We start from the raw sequence: 17,299 nt of genomic DNA, 5'->3' as shown, positions 1-17,299 counted from the left end.
TATACTTGTATATATTATATGGCTCTATTCTGAGCACAGAATTTTAACTGGGAGATTTAATTTCACACTCAATGTTAAATATTTAAGCTCTATCCTGCTAACTGCTGACTCGCTCATTATAAGGTCTTGATAATGTAGCAGCTCTGTTTTTATATACGGGTTTATCTAGATGTTCAAAAATTGAGAAGATTATTTAAATTGTATAAAGCTCTTTAAAAATCCAGAATTTGATTAGTATAACGCCTTCCTCGAGTATGAGATATAGAAACTAAGCTTTATTTCAATGAAAATGGAAAACGACTACCTTCAACTAGTACTAAAGAACCTACCTTTTGAACTGTTTTTAAAAGTTCTAGATAATTCGAGTCCAACGGATATAAAGAAATTTATTGAAATCATACCAGGATTACACAATCAAATTAAAGATCGATACAAGATAATACAATGGCCTCCCTTGAGAGCAAATCCAAAGCATGAAGATGTTATCCAAGATCTAAAAACCGTGTCTGAAGATATACAATGTATATATCAATTCAAAGGTTTGATTCTATTAGAAATTAAGGATGTTGAAAGTGAATATTCAAGAGATTTATTACGAAACTTTTTACCTAAAATTGAAGCAGAAATGAAGTTTAAAGCTTTTAAAATATATATTACAAATGATGATCCTCAGTGGTATCATGCCAACCATAACGGTCGCAGTTTTATCAATTCTTTATTCTCAGTTTTGGACAAGAGACAAGATAATATATTTAAACATTGTTCACTTACAGGTTTGAAAAGGCTTCATTTACCGAATGGTAAATTTTGGATTCCAGAATGTATAAAGTTTTATGATTTTTCTCAGGATGGCTCAAGTTCCAACCAAGCTGTTGAAGATGTGAGGTTCATGGGTGGGTTAGAAACATTACGTATTGAAGGTGATCTTAGATCTGATGTTTTAGAATCAAAAATCCCACTTTTCCCTCAACAATTAATTTTATATCAACCATCAACTACACCACTTCTCTCTAGGCAATGTTTCCAAAATGTTACTGATCTAAGATTATATGATATCAATGATGATATTTTTGGTTTTGTTGAACTTCCAAACCTTGTTCATTTATTAGTCACTGGAAGAAACTTATTCAAAGTTTCAGATTTGAAAGCACCAGCCTTAGAATCACTTACAATTCATTCAGATCTTACAGGCTTATCTTTTCAACTATTCAACATTGAAACACCACAAATAAAACAATTGGAATTAATTTGTGAAACTTTCCATTCTGCAGAATTTGTTTCTTTTGATACATTGAAAGAAGTTACAATTGATCAACCTATATACTACACCAATCCACCAATAATAAACTTGGAATTATTAGCAAATAATGGGAATTTATCAAACCCATTGAACTTTGTCAAATCTGCTAAGAGAATAAGAGTTTCTAACACGATTCCTATATTTACAAAAACTCATTTTCCAAATCTTGAAAGCTTTACAATTTTAGGTGATGGTTATGGACGTCGCAGTGTTGAAAACCAAATTTATAGTATTCCATCCTCAGTTAATGAATTAATATTTACTAGTATGAAATACTTTGATGAACTTGATCACTTAGGAAGATCTGGTATTAAAAAAGTTCAAATTTTAGACAGGCATATTGATTCAAGATACAAATTGGATCTGAGAACTTTATCAATCTTGTATCCTGATGTTGAGAGTTTGATTTTACAAAATTGTTATTTAAAAGATTTAAACAATCAGCTAAACAATCACAATATTAAAGAGTTAGATGTACATTTTGACCAAGTGGCTACTGGAAGGTCCTTAAATTTTGAAGGAGCAGTTTTCAGTCAATTGAGAAAGTTAAGGATAAGACATCCTCAAGAGCACCCAAAAGTTCATCTAAAGAATTACTTAAACCTCAAGGGATTTGAAGCACCAAATTTGGAAGAGCTAATAGTACAAGATTTTCATATTGAACATCATCTTAGTACATCACCCTATCCTAAGCTGAAGAAATTAACTATAGATTATGCATCAAGCTTAGAGATTGTTAGTAGTGATATCTTGGAAGAAGTTCATCTTGATGGAGGTAATAATTATGGGTTTTTGGCTTGTATAAAACAGTTATATATGGGAGAGATATTCAGAAACTCCGGCTTTAAGTTTTATCCACCAAAGCCTATAGTGAAAGAATCATGGATGAATGTTTAATATTGTACATGTGAGGTTTTTTAGATCCAATATAGTTGATTAATTGTACAATTGTTATATACCATCGTACTATATATAATGAAATTTCGATTATCTGGCAATCTGTTTAAGTATATAGATAACTGACTCGCTTGTAGTCACTCTGCAAAGACATAACTAACGATAAACCTCTAAGGATATGAATCTATATGTATTCTCTTTAAATGAAGCATAGTGTATGCTGTAGTGCGCGATAACGAATCTTATCACCGCACCCCAGAAATACATCTCATTCAGTCACACCCTTTTCTTCCATATTAATTCAACTTTTTATTAAGGATCACCCAGTTCTTCATGATGACTACACTCACTGAATTACCATTGGAGCTCATTCTTCATATCACAAGCTTCTTGGAAACAGATCTTCAAGATTTCAAGAACTTTCTCCTTTCCAGTGTGAAGATTCAAAACTTATTGAAAGATTCATATTGCATAGTGACAAATGATATCAACTACAAGACATCTTTCAAAGATCTAGGATTCACTAAGGAGAGTCCATTCTATGTTTCGAATCTACTTGTATCGAATGATTGGATATATACCAAAGCTGGAAGAGATCTATCCATTGATGACTATGAAGATGCAGTTTATAAGGACGATTCATTTTTGAAAAACTTTAGAGGTACAATATTTCTTGATTTCCATTCTAATGAAGAAATTAATATGTTGAGTGATTCAATAAAGAAGCTTGTTGACTTAGTTAGAGATATCCCTCCTGAGAGAGTCACTTTCAGATATTCATGGTATGAAGATCCTAATGTGTTACTTCAAGATCAAAAACCAGATGTATCAACAAGTGAATTTGCTGATAGAGTATTGATCAATGTTACACATTCATCTTTAGATAATTATTTGCAAACAATGGTTGAGGAGTGTGATTTGAGATTGAAATTTAATAATCATTATGAAGCTCCTGAATATTTGAAAACTGGTCCTATTTGCTCTTTTTTTGACTTACTTTATACCTCCAAAAAAAGAAAGCGAAGTTATACTGAGCTTCCATGAGATCAAAGTTGAATATGAATAGCCAATGGTATAGTTGAACTCTAGAGGATAACCGAGCGAGCTCTCTATCACATTGGGTGCCATTCATCGATTTACTTTAACGGAGTCTCAAATATCAATTGGCTGAAAATAATCATTATTGGTATGAAGAATTTACAACTATATCGCCACTGTGCACTATAATAGCTTATATCGTATAGGTTTAAGTTCTCTGGGTAAAAATACACTCACTTTCAATGACTTTGAAGCTGGATATCCAACATATTTTATATACTTTATACCAATATGTTATACCATCTAGATCTTTCTCATATTGTAGAATATTGTACATTATCAGTGAGGATTCAACAGGAAATGATATGTGTAGAAGTTAAGACACATGCAGGTAATGTACTAATTTGATATTATATTGCACAAGAAAAACATTCTACAACTGATTTAATATAAGTATTCATAAATTCGTCTATAATTTAAATAAGATATATAAAACACATAATAACGTAACACATAAAATTTGATTAATCAGATTAGCTGAATTAAAATTGATAAGATCATAAAAATAAGTTTTTTTGATAATATTGGGATTGAATATTGATTATGAAAGTGTGAATAATTCTTTATAAAGTATCTGGAGTCCAATCAAGGCCAATTCTTTTGTATACTTTACTTTGGACTTGAGTCCATAATTTAGCTTTATCATCTTTTGTTAATTTAACAGGTGAATCTTTATTAACATCATTTAATAAAGCTTTTCTTAATAATGAATTACCACCATTTGAACTAGATGATTGTAAACTTTGATTTCTTTTGAATTTTTTCTGTTCATGACATGCCTTCTTAAAATCATAACGACATTGAGATTCAACAGCTAAATTTAATAAATAATTTTCAATAACATTTCTCCATTCAGGTTTTGATAATCTATTATTATAAAACAATGGGATTCCTGAATTTTGTAAAAACATTGCATGTCTTTGTCTTGCTGCATTTAAAGTATATTTAGCAGTTTGAATTCTAAAATTTAAATCAAATTTTGATTCTTTATAAATATCACTCTCCACTAATACACGAACAACAGTTTCATCATCTGCATCTAATGGTAAATATTGTAATTTAAATCCAGATGGAACTTTAATTTCTGGTAATCTACCATTCCATTCTGGTCTTAATTGTTCCACAATCAATAATGACCGTATATCATTCAATTCCCAATCTAATAAGGCTCTTTTGGTAAACATTGGACGTCCGTCTATTAGTAATGAAGGATCTGCTAACAATTCTGGGGCATACATATCATGGAAGCTATGTGGTAAAGCATCATGTAAAGTTAATGAATTAATTGATTCTTCTGGAATTGATTGTTGTTGATATGATTGTTGAGATTGGGGTATTATAGTGGAATCACCTGAATATTGTGAAACATTTGTAATTTGAGTCTGTATTGTATTATTTGTAAAGATTGAATCTGCATTTGTTGTGATTGATGGTGCTGATGAAATTGTTGATCCTGATGATTGTGATGAGAATGAAGATGAAATTGAAGGGACTGGATGCAATGCTAAATGTTCTTCATAGCCATCCATATCAACATCTTGGTCATTATCTTGAGCTTGATCTTGATCTTCAGCTTTTGTCACTGTTCTCAATGAACTTGAAGAATTATTTGAACTTAAACTTTTCAATCTTGAAAGGCCAAATAGTTTAGATTTAGATTTTTCTTTAGACATTTGTGATTCTTGATTTAATGCCATTGGTAACTCCAAGGATTCTGATGAATTACTTTTAGACAAGCTTGGACTTGAATCACTTGCATTTGCAACATACTTCAATGGTGAAGAGCCATGCCTTAGTTGAGGAGCTGAAGCCTTTAGATTTAATTTTTTAGAAATCTCATCTCTTGCACGATTTGTATACTCTTTTGGAGTTTGTGAAGTGTTTTTGGAAAGCACCGGTGACACATACATGTTGTCGTAGTATATGACTTTGTTGCTAGTTTTGTTTGCTTTGTTGAAGTTGGTTTTCAATTGATAGAATATATTTAAATTCACTAGGAAAAAAACAGGGTTTTTCCTGGATAAAACGGCCAGCTTTGAACAAGTCTTAGATTCTTAAAGTATCTGGTATATAACTGATGGTGCTAAGTAGCAGTGAATAACCACCGTTTATCTATTGTAATATTGATGTTTCTCAGTTGTTGAAGCAAAAAAATGAGTAAATTAGTCAAAGATTCAAAGAAAAGAAAGCTTTTTTGCCCATATTTGAAAATTTGAAATCGGAAGATTTTGAATGTTTTATAAATGGACAAATTTTATCCTGTTTCCTTTTTGGTGAAACTTTATTTTTTCAGGATCGACGGCAGTTTCAAATCACACGGGGCGCATGCAAGCCGGTTTTTCGCGAGCTTGGGGAACAGGACAAAGGTGTCAGGACAAATTCGACAGAACCATACAGGATTAAACTTTGAGATGATCCAGTTACTAAATTCAAGCAGCTATACTGATCTCAAGCAATAGCACTATCAATATATTTAGGTTTATAACTCACCATGGAGTGACCACTTCGTCTTCAACCTTCCCAGCTTGTCTAGTTGTCAAGAAGTCGCTTTGTTTCTCGGTGGTTTTTCCATTCAAATTCAGGCAGCAGGATAATTAATGTCCCGTGTCTCGGAGAAATTTCTCCGGACAATAGACATTCGTAAGCGCGCGAATCGCAACAATTGTGGGGGAGGTTTATTGTGTACACAATTAATTATTTGGAGATAAAAACATGACAAGAAATATGGTTTACCACCAAGTTAATTAGGTGAAATGGATCTTTTCAATAGTCCTTTTGAAAGCTGGGGTAGCAGGTAGCAGTTTCTCAATCGGGAACTCACTTGTATCACTGAAGCTCTTTCGACATGATATTATAATCATGATCATGATGTGGAAGATCTTATAGCAAACAGCCCTCAAATTAATCGGGAATAAAGATCAGAGCTTGGAACCACATCGAAATCGAACCTCAAAACAGCTGATAGGCTATTGGCTGACAAAATACATGGTGTCAATTTTGTACTATATATATCTACAATGAAATGAGATACACCTTTGACGGCCATGAATCCACATTATGATAACTAGTTGTGATAAATGTAGCGCATTCATATAAATAAATGCCTGGGTCACCTGAAGCCTGAGAGAGTTTCGATTCTCAATTTTTAGAAGTACTTAGCAGCCGAAGCTTCATTGACCTGCCTCTTGCGTCTAAATAATAGTTTTTAAACTCCCGTAAAGATACGACGTTATTATTATTCTACCTACGCATACCACTAGCCGGCATTCTCAACATTATTGGCAATCGAGTATACACACATGAATATTATTTAATTAATATATCAATATACTTACACTAATTTATCTCATCGATCACAAGGCCGAGATAAATTACCAATTAGAGTGATTGATAGAATTTACAGCTCATAGTGTTGAAGCCTTGGACAAATGAGTAGCAGCTACTAGTTGTACTGGAATCCATATTATGTTATAGGTTAATTGATTAGCTGATATTGGAATATCCCTAGTGACCCCATGTTTTTCAATATTGTATATTAGTGATTCTAGTTGAAGCGTAAAAAACCAAATATGGCATATAAGTTCACGTTTCTTCTCCAAATACATTGCATTATTTTTCCATTATAGAGCTGCCTTTTCTATTTATGCGCCGCGCTCGGAAAAAAGCTTAAATAACCCACAGTTAGCATCGAGAAATCGCGGGACAAATTTGTACTAGTAACTTTTATAGGCAGCTTAATTAAGGAAGTCTTACCAGGTGATGGATGACTTGGACAAAAGTTTAACCATAACAAATCAGAACTCTATAGTGTTTAAAGTCGACTTAATGTCACTTCATATAAATATTTTTCATATATAATTCAGCTACTTAAGACTTAACCTGTGATTTCTTAGAGTCGAGTCAGTTCTGGCTACAGATTCTCCTTCTGTACTTGACGCGTCGACAGACCTCTTTCAAAAGAATCACACAAGTATATGTAGTTGCGAGCGACGACCCATGTATAACACAGAATTTTGGGCATCTTTTAAGCAGTTTGTTCCTGTACAATGTAAATGGTGTAATATGTGGGTCATCGTCTGTTGATGTTTTAGTTTCTGTTTTAGTGGGTACAGGAAAACTACTTATTTTTCCGAAGGAGAACAAAACTCATGAAAAATGTTGAGAAATCCCCAGATTTTGTACATTTCCGAAAAAGGTTGATCCGGGAGAATAGTCGGAAATGTGAATCCATAATACTGTATAAATGCATTTTAATATAAATTTAAACTACCGCTTGATCAGATAATCGGATTATTAGAATATATCATTATCATTAATTTATATCAGTTGCTAAATATGTGATTCATCAAAATAACAAATGAATTATGCTTTTGTTTTTGCTTTTATATACAGGTATGAACATGGATCAATTAAACAGCTCAGAATACATGATTTGGAACCTTTAATGTTTCAGCCATTGCTAAAGCACCATCTGGATCATTTTTATTATATACAAATAAACCTTGTAGTTGAGCAGTACTGACTGGTACATTTAACGCAACTGCCTTTTCAACGAATTGTTTAGCCTTTTCAGTTTCATTTTCATAAAATCTTAAAAACATTCTTTCAATTTGATGAGCTGTGGCATCTCCAACATAAACTCTATAATCAACTCTACCAGGTCTCAAAATAGCAGGGTCTAATTTTTCGGGGTGATTTGTAGTCATGAAAGTAATTGTTTCCTCTGAAGATGCAACACCATCTAATGCATTCAAAAGACCACTAAAGGTAACACCTGATTTAAAACCACTTGAATCTGTTTGATCTCTCATGTTGAAAGCAGCATCAACATCTTCCAATAACAATAATGATCTTTCAGGAATATGATTCATCAAATGATTCAATCTATCATCAGTCAAATTAGCTTCTGATAAATTCAAAATACAAATATTATAATCCAATTCACCAGCTAAAGCTTGAATGAAACTTGTTTTACCAGAACCTGGAGGACCATAAAGTAAGTAACCACGTCTATAAGGAATACCTCTATCAAAATACCATTTACCACTTCCTAAGAAATCTTGAACATCGTTAACAATACCTTCTTTAATACCTTCATCCAAAATAACAGATCCAATCATTCTCTTCTTTTTTGGTTGACCAAATGGACGCCATTCAGGACCCCATGAAGTATATATAACTGTTTTACCTTCTTGAGCTTTCAAAGCCATTGTTTTAGCTTCACCTAACAAATCATTAAATAAACCACGATCTCTATACAAAGTGGTTAAAGTAACAGTTTCGAAAGGTGCACCATTTGTCATATCTAATAATTTACCTGATCTTTCTCTATTAATTAACATATAAGCACCTTTATATTTGATTAAATGTTTACCAGGACCTGGGACTAATGAAAATTTGGTTGTAACAGCACCATTATCATGTTGAATGAAATTTGTTTCAACACTTAAATGTCTTGAACTTCTATTTTTATATTGTGACATCCATTCTAAAAACCATAAATAAGATTTATCCTTTGATGGAATTTCTAAATCAACTAATAATTGACGATATGCAAAACCAGAAGCTCTAATTATACCTTGACGAGCAATTGCTAAAGATGTACCTAAAAGCATCAAACCACCACCAGCTGCGAAATATGGGTTACCAATAACAAATTGTTCAAATAAGTTACTAGCCATACCTTGGAATCCATCTGCTTGTGATAATTTTTGGAAATCTATTTGTGGAGGCCCTGGAGGTGGAGCTGCTGCTGGAGTTTGTGGTGGATTTTGAGATTGTACTATAGGTGCTGGAATTTCATCTTGTTTAGGTAGGACATCTGGAGAGCCCTCTTTCTTCCCACCAAAGCCAAACATATTATGTGCAAAAGCTTTTGTGTGTATACTCTTATTAGCAAAAAGGAATACTTAGCAGATCTATATCTAGCACTCACTTTCTAGATGACATGCTATACTAACATAAATTTTCAAGGTGAACTTTTTTTTCGGTGATGTAGTGGATGTATCAATTTGAAATTAAAACGTATATTCATCAGGGCCATTGGTTGTAGCATGTTTTGAAGCTGCTGAACTTCTTGTAGAATCCCATACACTAGATAACATACCCTTTTCTATCTTTTACCAAGTTTATAAATTCTTGAATAACTTCAAATTCGTTAATATTTCAGATTAACATTAGAAATCAATTGTGGTCCGTATCACATACCGCGAATTTAGAAATTTGAGCTTTGAGGCAAAAATCAAAATAACACTGTGGGATAAATTTTGTAGCAAAGATACCGATTTGATAACTAATAAATAACAAATCCCAATACTAGTCAATTGGGCTCTGAGTTAAATCAAAAGAGTCAGAAGAATCTACTAGAAACGACTTCACACTTTAATTGCTTGTGAGAACCTCAATTGTGAATCTGCTCCTTATTGACGTTATCTTTGTGGTTTAATTTTCAATATCAGTGGCACAGTAGAGATCTAAATCAAGAACTAAAACTTAGCAACACCATGGTGGAAGAAGATCAAAAGCAAGAGCTCAGTGAAGATTTCAAGACTGTACAGTTGTCATTTGATCAAAACAAACAAGAAGCTGCACCTACCCCTGATGCTGTGATTGATACTTCCAAACAACTAGGTTTCAACTCAAATCCAGAATCTGCAATTAAAGAACATCAACCTGATGATATAAGTGGCGATGATGATGAAGTTTTAGATGACGTTGCTGAAGATGCTGATGATGAGAACCAATTGGGATTATATCTAGATATACAACATAAGATTTTCAAAACTTCCAATAGATTACTAGATGATATCAAAGCAGATTTGATTTTTTTGATACAACATGAACATGGTATATTACAAGAAAGACCAATTCATTATGCTTCTAAAATTGCTGAAATAAAATATAATCCTTATGAAATTTATATTTTGAATCAAGCTAGTGAAGTTGCCCCAGGTGTTCAACATTTAACATCTAGATTTAATTCAAGGGACAAAATCACTCAAATAAGGGCTTTGATTTATAGTACCAATGAACCTTCATTAGCAAGAACTAAAATATATCATGCAAATATCCTCATAAAATATAAAGATTCAACAGAGGGTATAGAAGTATCCAATAATGAATATCATCTTGTTGATGAGTTGAATGAACATGATTCAATAGATTTGATTTCGTCAAGATTAATTATTGATTCAGACCCTGATGAAGTCAAGTCATCTTTGCCAAAAATAATTGACGAAGCTAATTATGTTTGTTCATTGACCAACAAAATTATAAGGATTGAAATATCTGAACCTGAATTTGATCACGATGATTTACATGATTTTGAATTGGGTCCTATTAATGTCAGATATACAAAAGCATTAGCAAAATATCCAGATTTAAATCAAGATATTCCACCACCTTCTCATTGTCTTCATACATTGTTTAAAGCCATTAGAGGACCGCTATCACTGAAACTTGGTCAAGATCATAGAACCATACCTGCTAATAATAAAAGTTTGAACTCGCATATCAACCCAGAAATTTTACTGAAAAGGTTGAACTTCAAACTGAATAATAATGAATTCAGTCCACCAAATATTTCTGATACTAATGATAGAAAATCTTCAATCATAAGAGAATCTTATATTAGAAAAATCTTGGAAATTATGCTGTTGGGTAAAAAGGCATATTCTGGTACACTGAAGAATCCATTTGAAATGGAATTCACCAAATCGCTAGATTTGGTTTTTCAAGAACTAAGAGATGTTGGTTCAATTAGAATGCATGACTTTACCAAAGATCCAAATTTTATCGCTTTATCTGCCCAACCATTTTATAATGACGATTTGATCATAAAATGTTATGAAGCTTCTGTTCGTTCAGATTCCCATAATAGACCAAGATATTATGATGCTTTGAAAGCTATTAGTAATAAAAGGTCAACATATAAATTGAGTTCATTTATTTCCAAATTGGTTTCCCTAAATGTTATTGGTCAAAGTGAAATTGATGATGCTTATAAAGCTTTAAGTATTGAACCATCTCAATCAGAGCAACTTGATGATGACTTATTATTGACAATGTATCAAAATGAAGTTGCATTACATCCATTAGATGGTAAACTGAGAAATGGTTTAATTACTATAGCAGATGCAAGAAACAGTGAAAAACTTCATAGATTTATCACATATGAGCATTTACCTTTGCAACAAGCTTACGATGTCTTAGGAATTGACTCCTCGGTGGATGATGATGTTGTTTCAACCGCTGCTATTGTTAAAAAAGTTGATTCTCCAATTGATAGTATTCTTGTCGACAGAGCTGTATTGACTATAGCTACAGAAAGAAAGAGTTTCAGTCTTCTTGATAATTTTGAAACTGAACACCCAGACTTAAACGACCCAATTGAAGTTAAAGATGCTTATAAATACTTGGGTGTTGATCCAAATGCTGATGACTTTCAAATTATCACCATTTTTCAAATGGGCAATAGAGAAATTATTAAGGCAAGAGCTGCATTAAGAACTATTGGTCAGCATAAAAATAGTAAATTAATTGATACATTTCTCAAGTCTGGATTAATTGATCATAACTCTTTACCTGCTGAAAATTGGCCTGTCGGTTTGAACAATATTGGTAACACTTGTTATTTGAACTCGTTATTACAATACTACTTTTCAATAAAACCATTTAGAGATACTGCTCTTGAATTCAATGATGTTTACAAAGGACAAGACATTTATAAAGAGAGAAGAATTGGTGGTAGACTAGTTGGTGAAGGTGAAGTTGATAGATCTTTCCAATTTGTTTATCAATTGAGAGATTTATTCCATGAACAAATCCATTCTGATAAAAGATGTATAACTCCAAAGAAAGAATTAGCATATCTTGCTTTCTTACCAAGCAATGCAGATGTTGAATTTGAAAAAAGCGGGAAAGATTATTCTGGGTTTTCAAAGAAAACTGAATCAAGACCACCTTCAGGTGATGATCAAAGTGATCCTATAGTAATTGATTCTGCTTCAGAAGTGGAGGCTAAGCCAGATCATGATTCAGATTACGATCTAATTGACCTGGATGAGCCAAACTCACAAGTTAAGTCTGCAGAAGGAAATGAGGATATAGTTATGATTGATAATGAAAAAGATCAATATCCAAAAACAGCTGGTAGTAAGATGGAAATTGATGGAAATAATGATGAATTTATTGAAGACGTTAAGAAAAATGATACGATTGAGTTTGTTCATGAATCTGAGGATGATGATTTATTTTCATCCAAATCTCAAGAACCTGATACAAAAGCTGCTAAAATTTCATTAACAGAGATGGAAACTGCTTACGAAATTGGTAGACAACAAGATGTTACAGAATGTATTGGTAATGTTTTATCACAGGTTGAAGCTGCTTTAAAGCCAGAAGGATTTGATGAAGGTGACAATGAACAATTAGATATGGTTAAAAATTTATTCTTTGGTGATTCTGTTCAACATCTTGTTAATTTAACAGATCCTTCTAATAAAAGGGATAAGAAAGATAGATTCTCCAACTTGTTTGTCAATATTAGTGATAGACCTAGAAATATTTATGAAGCATTTGATATGGTTTTCAAAAGTGAAGAAGTTACAATTGATGGTGGTCCACATAAAAGATCTGAGAGAATAACCAAATTGCCAGAAATTTTACAAATTCAAATTCAAAGAGTTTATTATGATATTGAATTACAACGTCCTTATAAGAGTACACAAGCATTACCATTCCCAGAAACAATTTATATGGATAGATACTTGGATACAGATGATAAAGATATCATTCAAAGAAGGGAAGATGTCGAAAACTGGAAAACTGAAATTAGAGATTTACAAGCAAGAAAAGAACGATTATTAACTAAGAATGATCAAGGTGTCACCTATAGAGATTCATTAATTTCTACAAAAGAATGGTTGAAAAGTATAGAACTTGGAAAACCAGAAACAATCAAAGTTTTAGAAAATCAAGTTAAAAAGATTGATGAAGAATTGATGACAATTTTCCAAAAAACTAATGAAATTGAAAATCGTATTGATCATCATTTCGATTCTTTCCAAAAACATGGATATACCATTTTTGCCATTTTCATTCATAGAGGTGAAGCCAATTATGGTCATTATTGGATATATATTAAGGACAAGAAATGCAACATGTTCAGAAAGTACAATGATGAGACTGTTTCAGAGGTATCCAACTCTGAGGTGTTTAATTTTGAAGAAGGAAACACAGCTACACCATACTTTTTGGGATATGTGAGACAAGGACAAGAAGACCAGATTGAACCTCTATGTAGGGTTCTTCAAGCACAGGGCTCTTCAGCTTAAAGAATTAAAATGTATTTAAAACTATTTTGAATTTATATTGTGGAATATCGGATTTTATATTTAAGTACGTTTCATTTTTTTGTAGTGTTATGAGAATTTGCGTGCGCGTTCCGATTCTGTAATTTTTGGTGAAAAATTGAAAGGTTTGAAAGCTTCAACACGTCTACAAATTGAAAACAGAGATCGGTTGATTCGAGAGAAACTGGACAATCGAGTGCTACGCAACGAAAGAATTATCTTTTAGTTAAAACTAAAAATATTGCAAGGATATCATTGTGCTAGCAAAAACCGCTACTTAATAAAGAAAGAAGCTATTTAATCCAAGTCCTATTCATACTAATCTTGCATTTTCCTCCTTGCTGGTCAAATTTGGTTCAAGATTTAAATTAAAGATTGACGAAAGTTTGAAATCAATCAATTGTTACCTAATAGAAGATTACTGAATCACATTCATAGCTGAAACTCATCAATTTATATATACAATTTCAATAACATAGAAAAGAAAATAGAAATGTCAGGATTACAACGTCGCAGAGGTGCAAGAAACGTTTCAACTGAACCAACAGATTCTGAAAGAAATTCAGTCGAACCAGAAACTAATCATAAAGTTGGTTACGATCCACATGATAATGCTTTGAAGAATGAAGAAAGAAATGAACCTACATTGACTCTAATGGAAGAAGTTATACTTATGGGTATCAAAGATAAAGAAGGTTATTTATCATTTTGGAATGATAATATTTCATATGCATTACGTGGTTGTATCTTGTTAGAATTAGCATTCAGAGGTAAAATTGCCATTGTTAATGATCCTGCAAGAAGAAGATTTGAATTATCTGAAAGATTAATACAAGTTATTGATGATAAAAAAACTGGTGAAGTATTATTAGATGAAACTTTAACACTTATGAAATCAGATCCAAATAATTTAAGTATTGCAAGTTGGATAGATTTATTAAGTGGTGAAACATGGAATTTAATGAAGATTAATTACCAATTGAAACAAGTACGTGAAAGATTAGCCAAAGGTTTAGTTGATAAAGGTATTTTAAGAACTGAACGTAAAAATTTTCTTTTATTTGATATGCCAACACATCCATTAGCTGATTCTTCATCAAAAGATTCTATAGTGAAGAGAATTTTATCGTTATTAGCTGCAAGAAATATTCAATTACCAAGTTCAAATTTATTCCCAGAAGATATTAAATTTAGATATTTACGTTCAATTTCATTAGTTGCAGGTTCATATGCTGCAAATGTTCTTGAAAATGTCTTGGTAACATTAGGTTATGATCAACGTGATCGTGCATTTGCAAGAGCTGATGAATTATTAAATCAATTTTCACAATTCCCATTTGAACCACAATCAAGTGCATTAGGATTAGGTATTAACCTTGTTAGTGAAGTTAATGATGAATTAGAAAGAAATCCAGGTTTTGAATTACAATTAGAAGTTATTGCTGGTGTTTTATCAGTCTTCTCAAAAATGGATTCAATTTTATAGATATCTTGCTGTTGGTTTTAAATATAGGTTTTAGTTTTAATATATAATTAAAAAGATTTATTCTGTTTTGTTGTGAATTTAAATAATAGAGTTACTGGAATTGTATATAATTGGAATCGAACTAAATTTGGCGTGGATGAATTATTTGGTGTCAATATTTGATCGTCATCTACAACTACAAACGCACATGACATTACTTCTAATCTTTAATTAATCTTGTTCCATTCCATAATATATAATCTTATCCCATTCCACAATAAATATATAATCTTATCCGATGTTCATATTAAAACAACCTATTCAAATATCACCAAAGTTTTTCTTTAAATATTCACTTGAGTCATAACAATCAATAACATTAGATGAAGAATCTAATTGATCATTTCCAATCTTTTTAACAAAACTATTAATCAATGATCTATCAGGATCATCATATTTATCACCACATGATTCCCACCACATACCACCACCTAATTTATTATCAATAACATATTGAGCTTTTGTTGAAACAGAATCAACAGTATCATATGAAACAAAAGTCTTTGTATCTTTGTTATAATTAAACCCAATAACAGCTTTTGAATCATATTCTTCATTTGATCCAGACATTGGTAATTTATTATAAAACCAAAAACCTTGTTCACCATCAGACCCTGGACCAACACCTTGGAAAGGTTTACCAAAACCATCAGTGTTTGTAAATGAACGTCCATAATTAGCCATACCTAAAACTAATTTTGATGATGAAATACCCTTTGATAAGAAATATTTAATTGAATCATCAGCACATAATTCATCTTGGGATTTTTTGTATAAATTACAATGATAGCCTGTTTTATCTGACCAAGAACCTGCAAAATCATAAGTCATTAAATTCCAAAATGATAAAAATTTATCCATTTCTTCAACATTGAAAATATCTAATTTTTCTGCAAATGCTGGTGAAGCGATTGTTAACAAAAATGAATCTTTTGATAAACCATGTTCAGTTTCTAAATTTCTCATTCCTTCTCTTAATTTCTTCATAATTTGTAAATATTGAGCAGCTTCAATTCTATTTTCTGGATATTCCCAATCTAAATCAATACCATCAAATCCATATTCAATCATAGATTTCAATGCAGAATCAACAAATTTTGATAATTTAGCTTCACTATCTGTACCTTTTTTGAAATTATCACTATAAGACCATCCACCAATTGACATTGAAACTTTAACATGTCTTGAATGTTGTTTAATTTCATAAAATCTTGCTAATAATCCATTAATTTTTTTATTTGAATCATAAGGACTTTGAAATTCAATATCAGTATCAGCCCAAGGATCACTTAATTTAACTTCACCTGAATTTGGATCAATATTGAAAAAAGCATAAAAAATATTTGTAACAAGATCTAATGGGATTTGTTCTGGGAAATGTTTTCTTTCATAAATAGACCAATCAGAATAGTAAACACAAGTACGAAGACCATTACCATGAGTACCTGTACTTTCAGTTGGGGTCAATGGTTGTTGTTTATTTGAATCTTTGGAATTATTGTGAACGATCTTTTTCAATCTATCAAACATTGGGATTGAAGTTGTTGGAAATAAAATATTTGGTAAGATAAATATAACTTGGATTAATACAATTAAAATAATTAAAGCAATGAAAGAACGACTTCTGGTATGTCTCGAGAAACGTAGCACTATTGTCATTCAAATATAATCAGGAAAGTTTGATATTTCTGTGATTTATCTTTGGTTTTATATGTGGGATCAAAAGAATAATTTCATATTTGTGTTTTGGAGATTTGGCTATGTGTTTATATTTTTGGCACAAACTTGATGGATCAAGAATGATGCTCGGAGAAAAAGGTCAAATATTGGTAAGAAATCGATACCTATCAATTCAATTCAATAATTGATACTCTCTTTTCAGTTTCAGTAAATCAAATACCACCATTACCTTACAAATTCATTGGGTTTCTAAGGAACTATGATCAGATCTTCAATGAGGCATAATCAATATGATGAGATGATGATGATCGCGGATCGCTATAAAGTTACCCGTCACTTTTCCCAGTAATTCGCGAAAAATAATCAATGATTTTGGCATCGTTCACATAGTAATTAAACAAAATATCAATTATCAACAACGGAAGAATCACCAATTAGGGGACTCAT

At 31.7% G+C, this 17,299-nt stretch overlaps 7 protein-coding genes across 7 annotated transcripts; 4 read left to right on the top strand and 3 right to left on the bottom strand.

Moving 5' to 3' along the window:
- Positions 1–283: 283 nt before the first annotated feature.
- Positions 284–2,197, top strand: BN7_6452 (uncharacterized protein; the record flags this gene model as incomplete). The annotated part of the gene is made up of 1 exon (XM_011273011.1): positions 284–2,197. One exon carries the CDS (start codon positions 284–286, stop codon positions 2,195–2,197), a length of 1,914 nt encoding a protein of 637 aa, XP_011271313.1.
- Positions 2,198–2,533: 336 nt separating this feature from the next.
- Positions 2,534–3,241, top strand: BN7_6451 (uncharacterized protein; the record flags this gene model as incomplete). The annotated part of the gene is made up of 1 exon (XM_011273010.1): positions 2,534–3,241. One exon carries the CDS (start codon positions 2,534–2,536, stop codon positions 3,239–3,241), a length of 708 nt encoding a protein of 235 aa, XP_011271312.1.
- Positions 3,242–3,858: 617 nt separating this feature from the next.
- On the bottom strand, positions 3,859–5,205 carry BN7_6450 (uncharacterized protein; the record flags this gene model as incomplete). The annotated part of the gene is made up of 1 exon (XM_011273009.1): positions 3,859–5,205. The coding sequence occupies one exon, from the start codon at positions 5,203–5,205 to the stop codon at positions 3,859–3,861; it is 1,347 nt and encodes a 448-aa protein (XP_011271311.1).
- A 2,508-nt stretch (positions 5,206–7,713) lies between these two features.
- BCS1 (bifunctional AAA family ATPase chaperone/translocase BCS1) lies at positions 7,714–9,153 on the bottom strand (the record flags this gene model as incomplete). The annotated part of the gene is made up of 1 exon (XM_011273008.1): positions 7,714–9,153. One exon carries the CDS (start codon positions 9,151–9,153, stop codon positions 7,714–7,716), a length of 1,440 nt encoding a protein of 479 aa, XP_011271310.1.
- Positions 9,154–9,798: 645 nt separating this feature from the next.
- Positions 9,799–13,629, top strand: UBP2 (ubiquitin-specific protease UBP2; the record flags this gene model as incomplete). Its single annotated transcript, XM_011273007.1, has 1 exon — positions 9,799–13,629. One exon carries the CDS (start codon positions 9,799–9,801, stop codon positions 13,627–13,629), a length of 3,831 nt encoding a protein of 1,276 aa, XP_011271309.1.
- Positions 13,630–14,140: 511 nt separating this feature from the next.
- Positions 14,141–15,133, top strand: VPS74 (Vps74p; the record flags this gene model as incomplete). The annotated part of the gene is made up of 1 exon (XM_011273006.1): positions 14,141–15,133. The coding sequence occupies one exon, from the start codon at positions 14,141–14,143 to the stop codon at positions 15,131–15,133; it is 993 nt and encodes a 330-aa protein (XP_011271308.1).
- A 300-nt stretch (positions 15,134–15,433) lies between these two features.
- On the bottom strand, positions 15,434–16,702 carry CTS2 (putative chitinase; the record flags this gene model as incomplete). The annotated part of the gene is made up of 1 exon (XM_011273005.1): positions 15,434–16,702. The coding sequence occupies one exon, from the start codon at positions 16,700–16,702 to the stop codon at positions 15,434–15,436; it is 1,269 nt and encodes a 422-aa protein (XP_011271307.1).
- Between the last annotated feature and the right edge of the window lie 597 nt (positions 16,703–17,299).

Source organism: Wickerhamomyces ciferrii, contig 00276 (genome assembly GCF_000313485.1).
Source record: "Wickerhamomyces ciferrii WGS project CAIF00000000 data, strain NRRL Y-1031 F-60-10, contig 00276, whole genome shotgun sequence".
Lineage (NCBI taxonomy): Eukaryota > Fungi > Ascomycota > Saccharomycetes > Phaffomycetales > Wickerhamomycetaceae > Hansenula > Hansenula ciferrii.
This window is presented reverse-complemented; position numbering and strand designations above follow the sequence as displayed.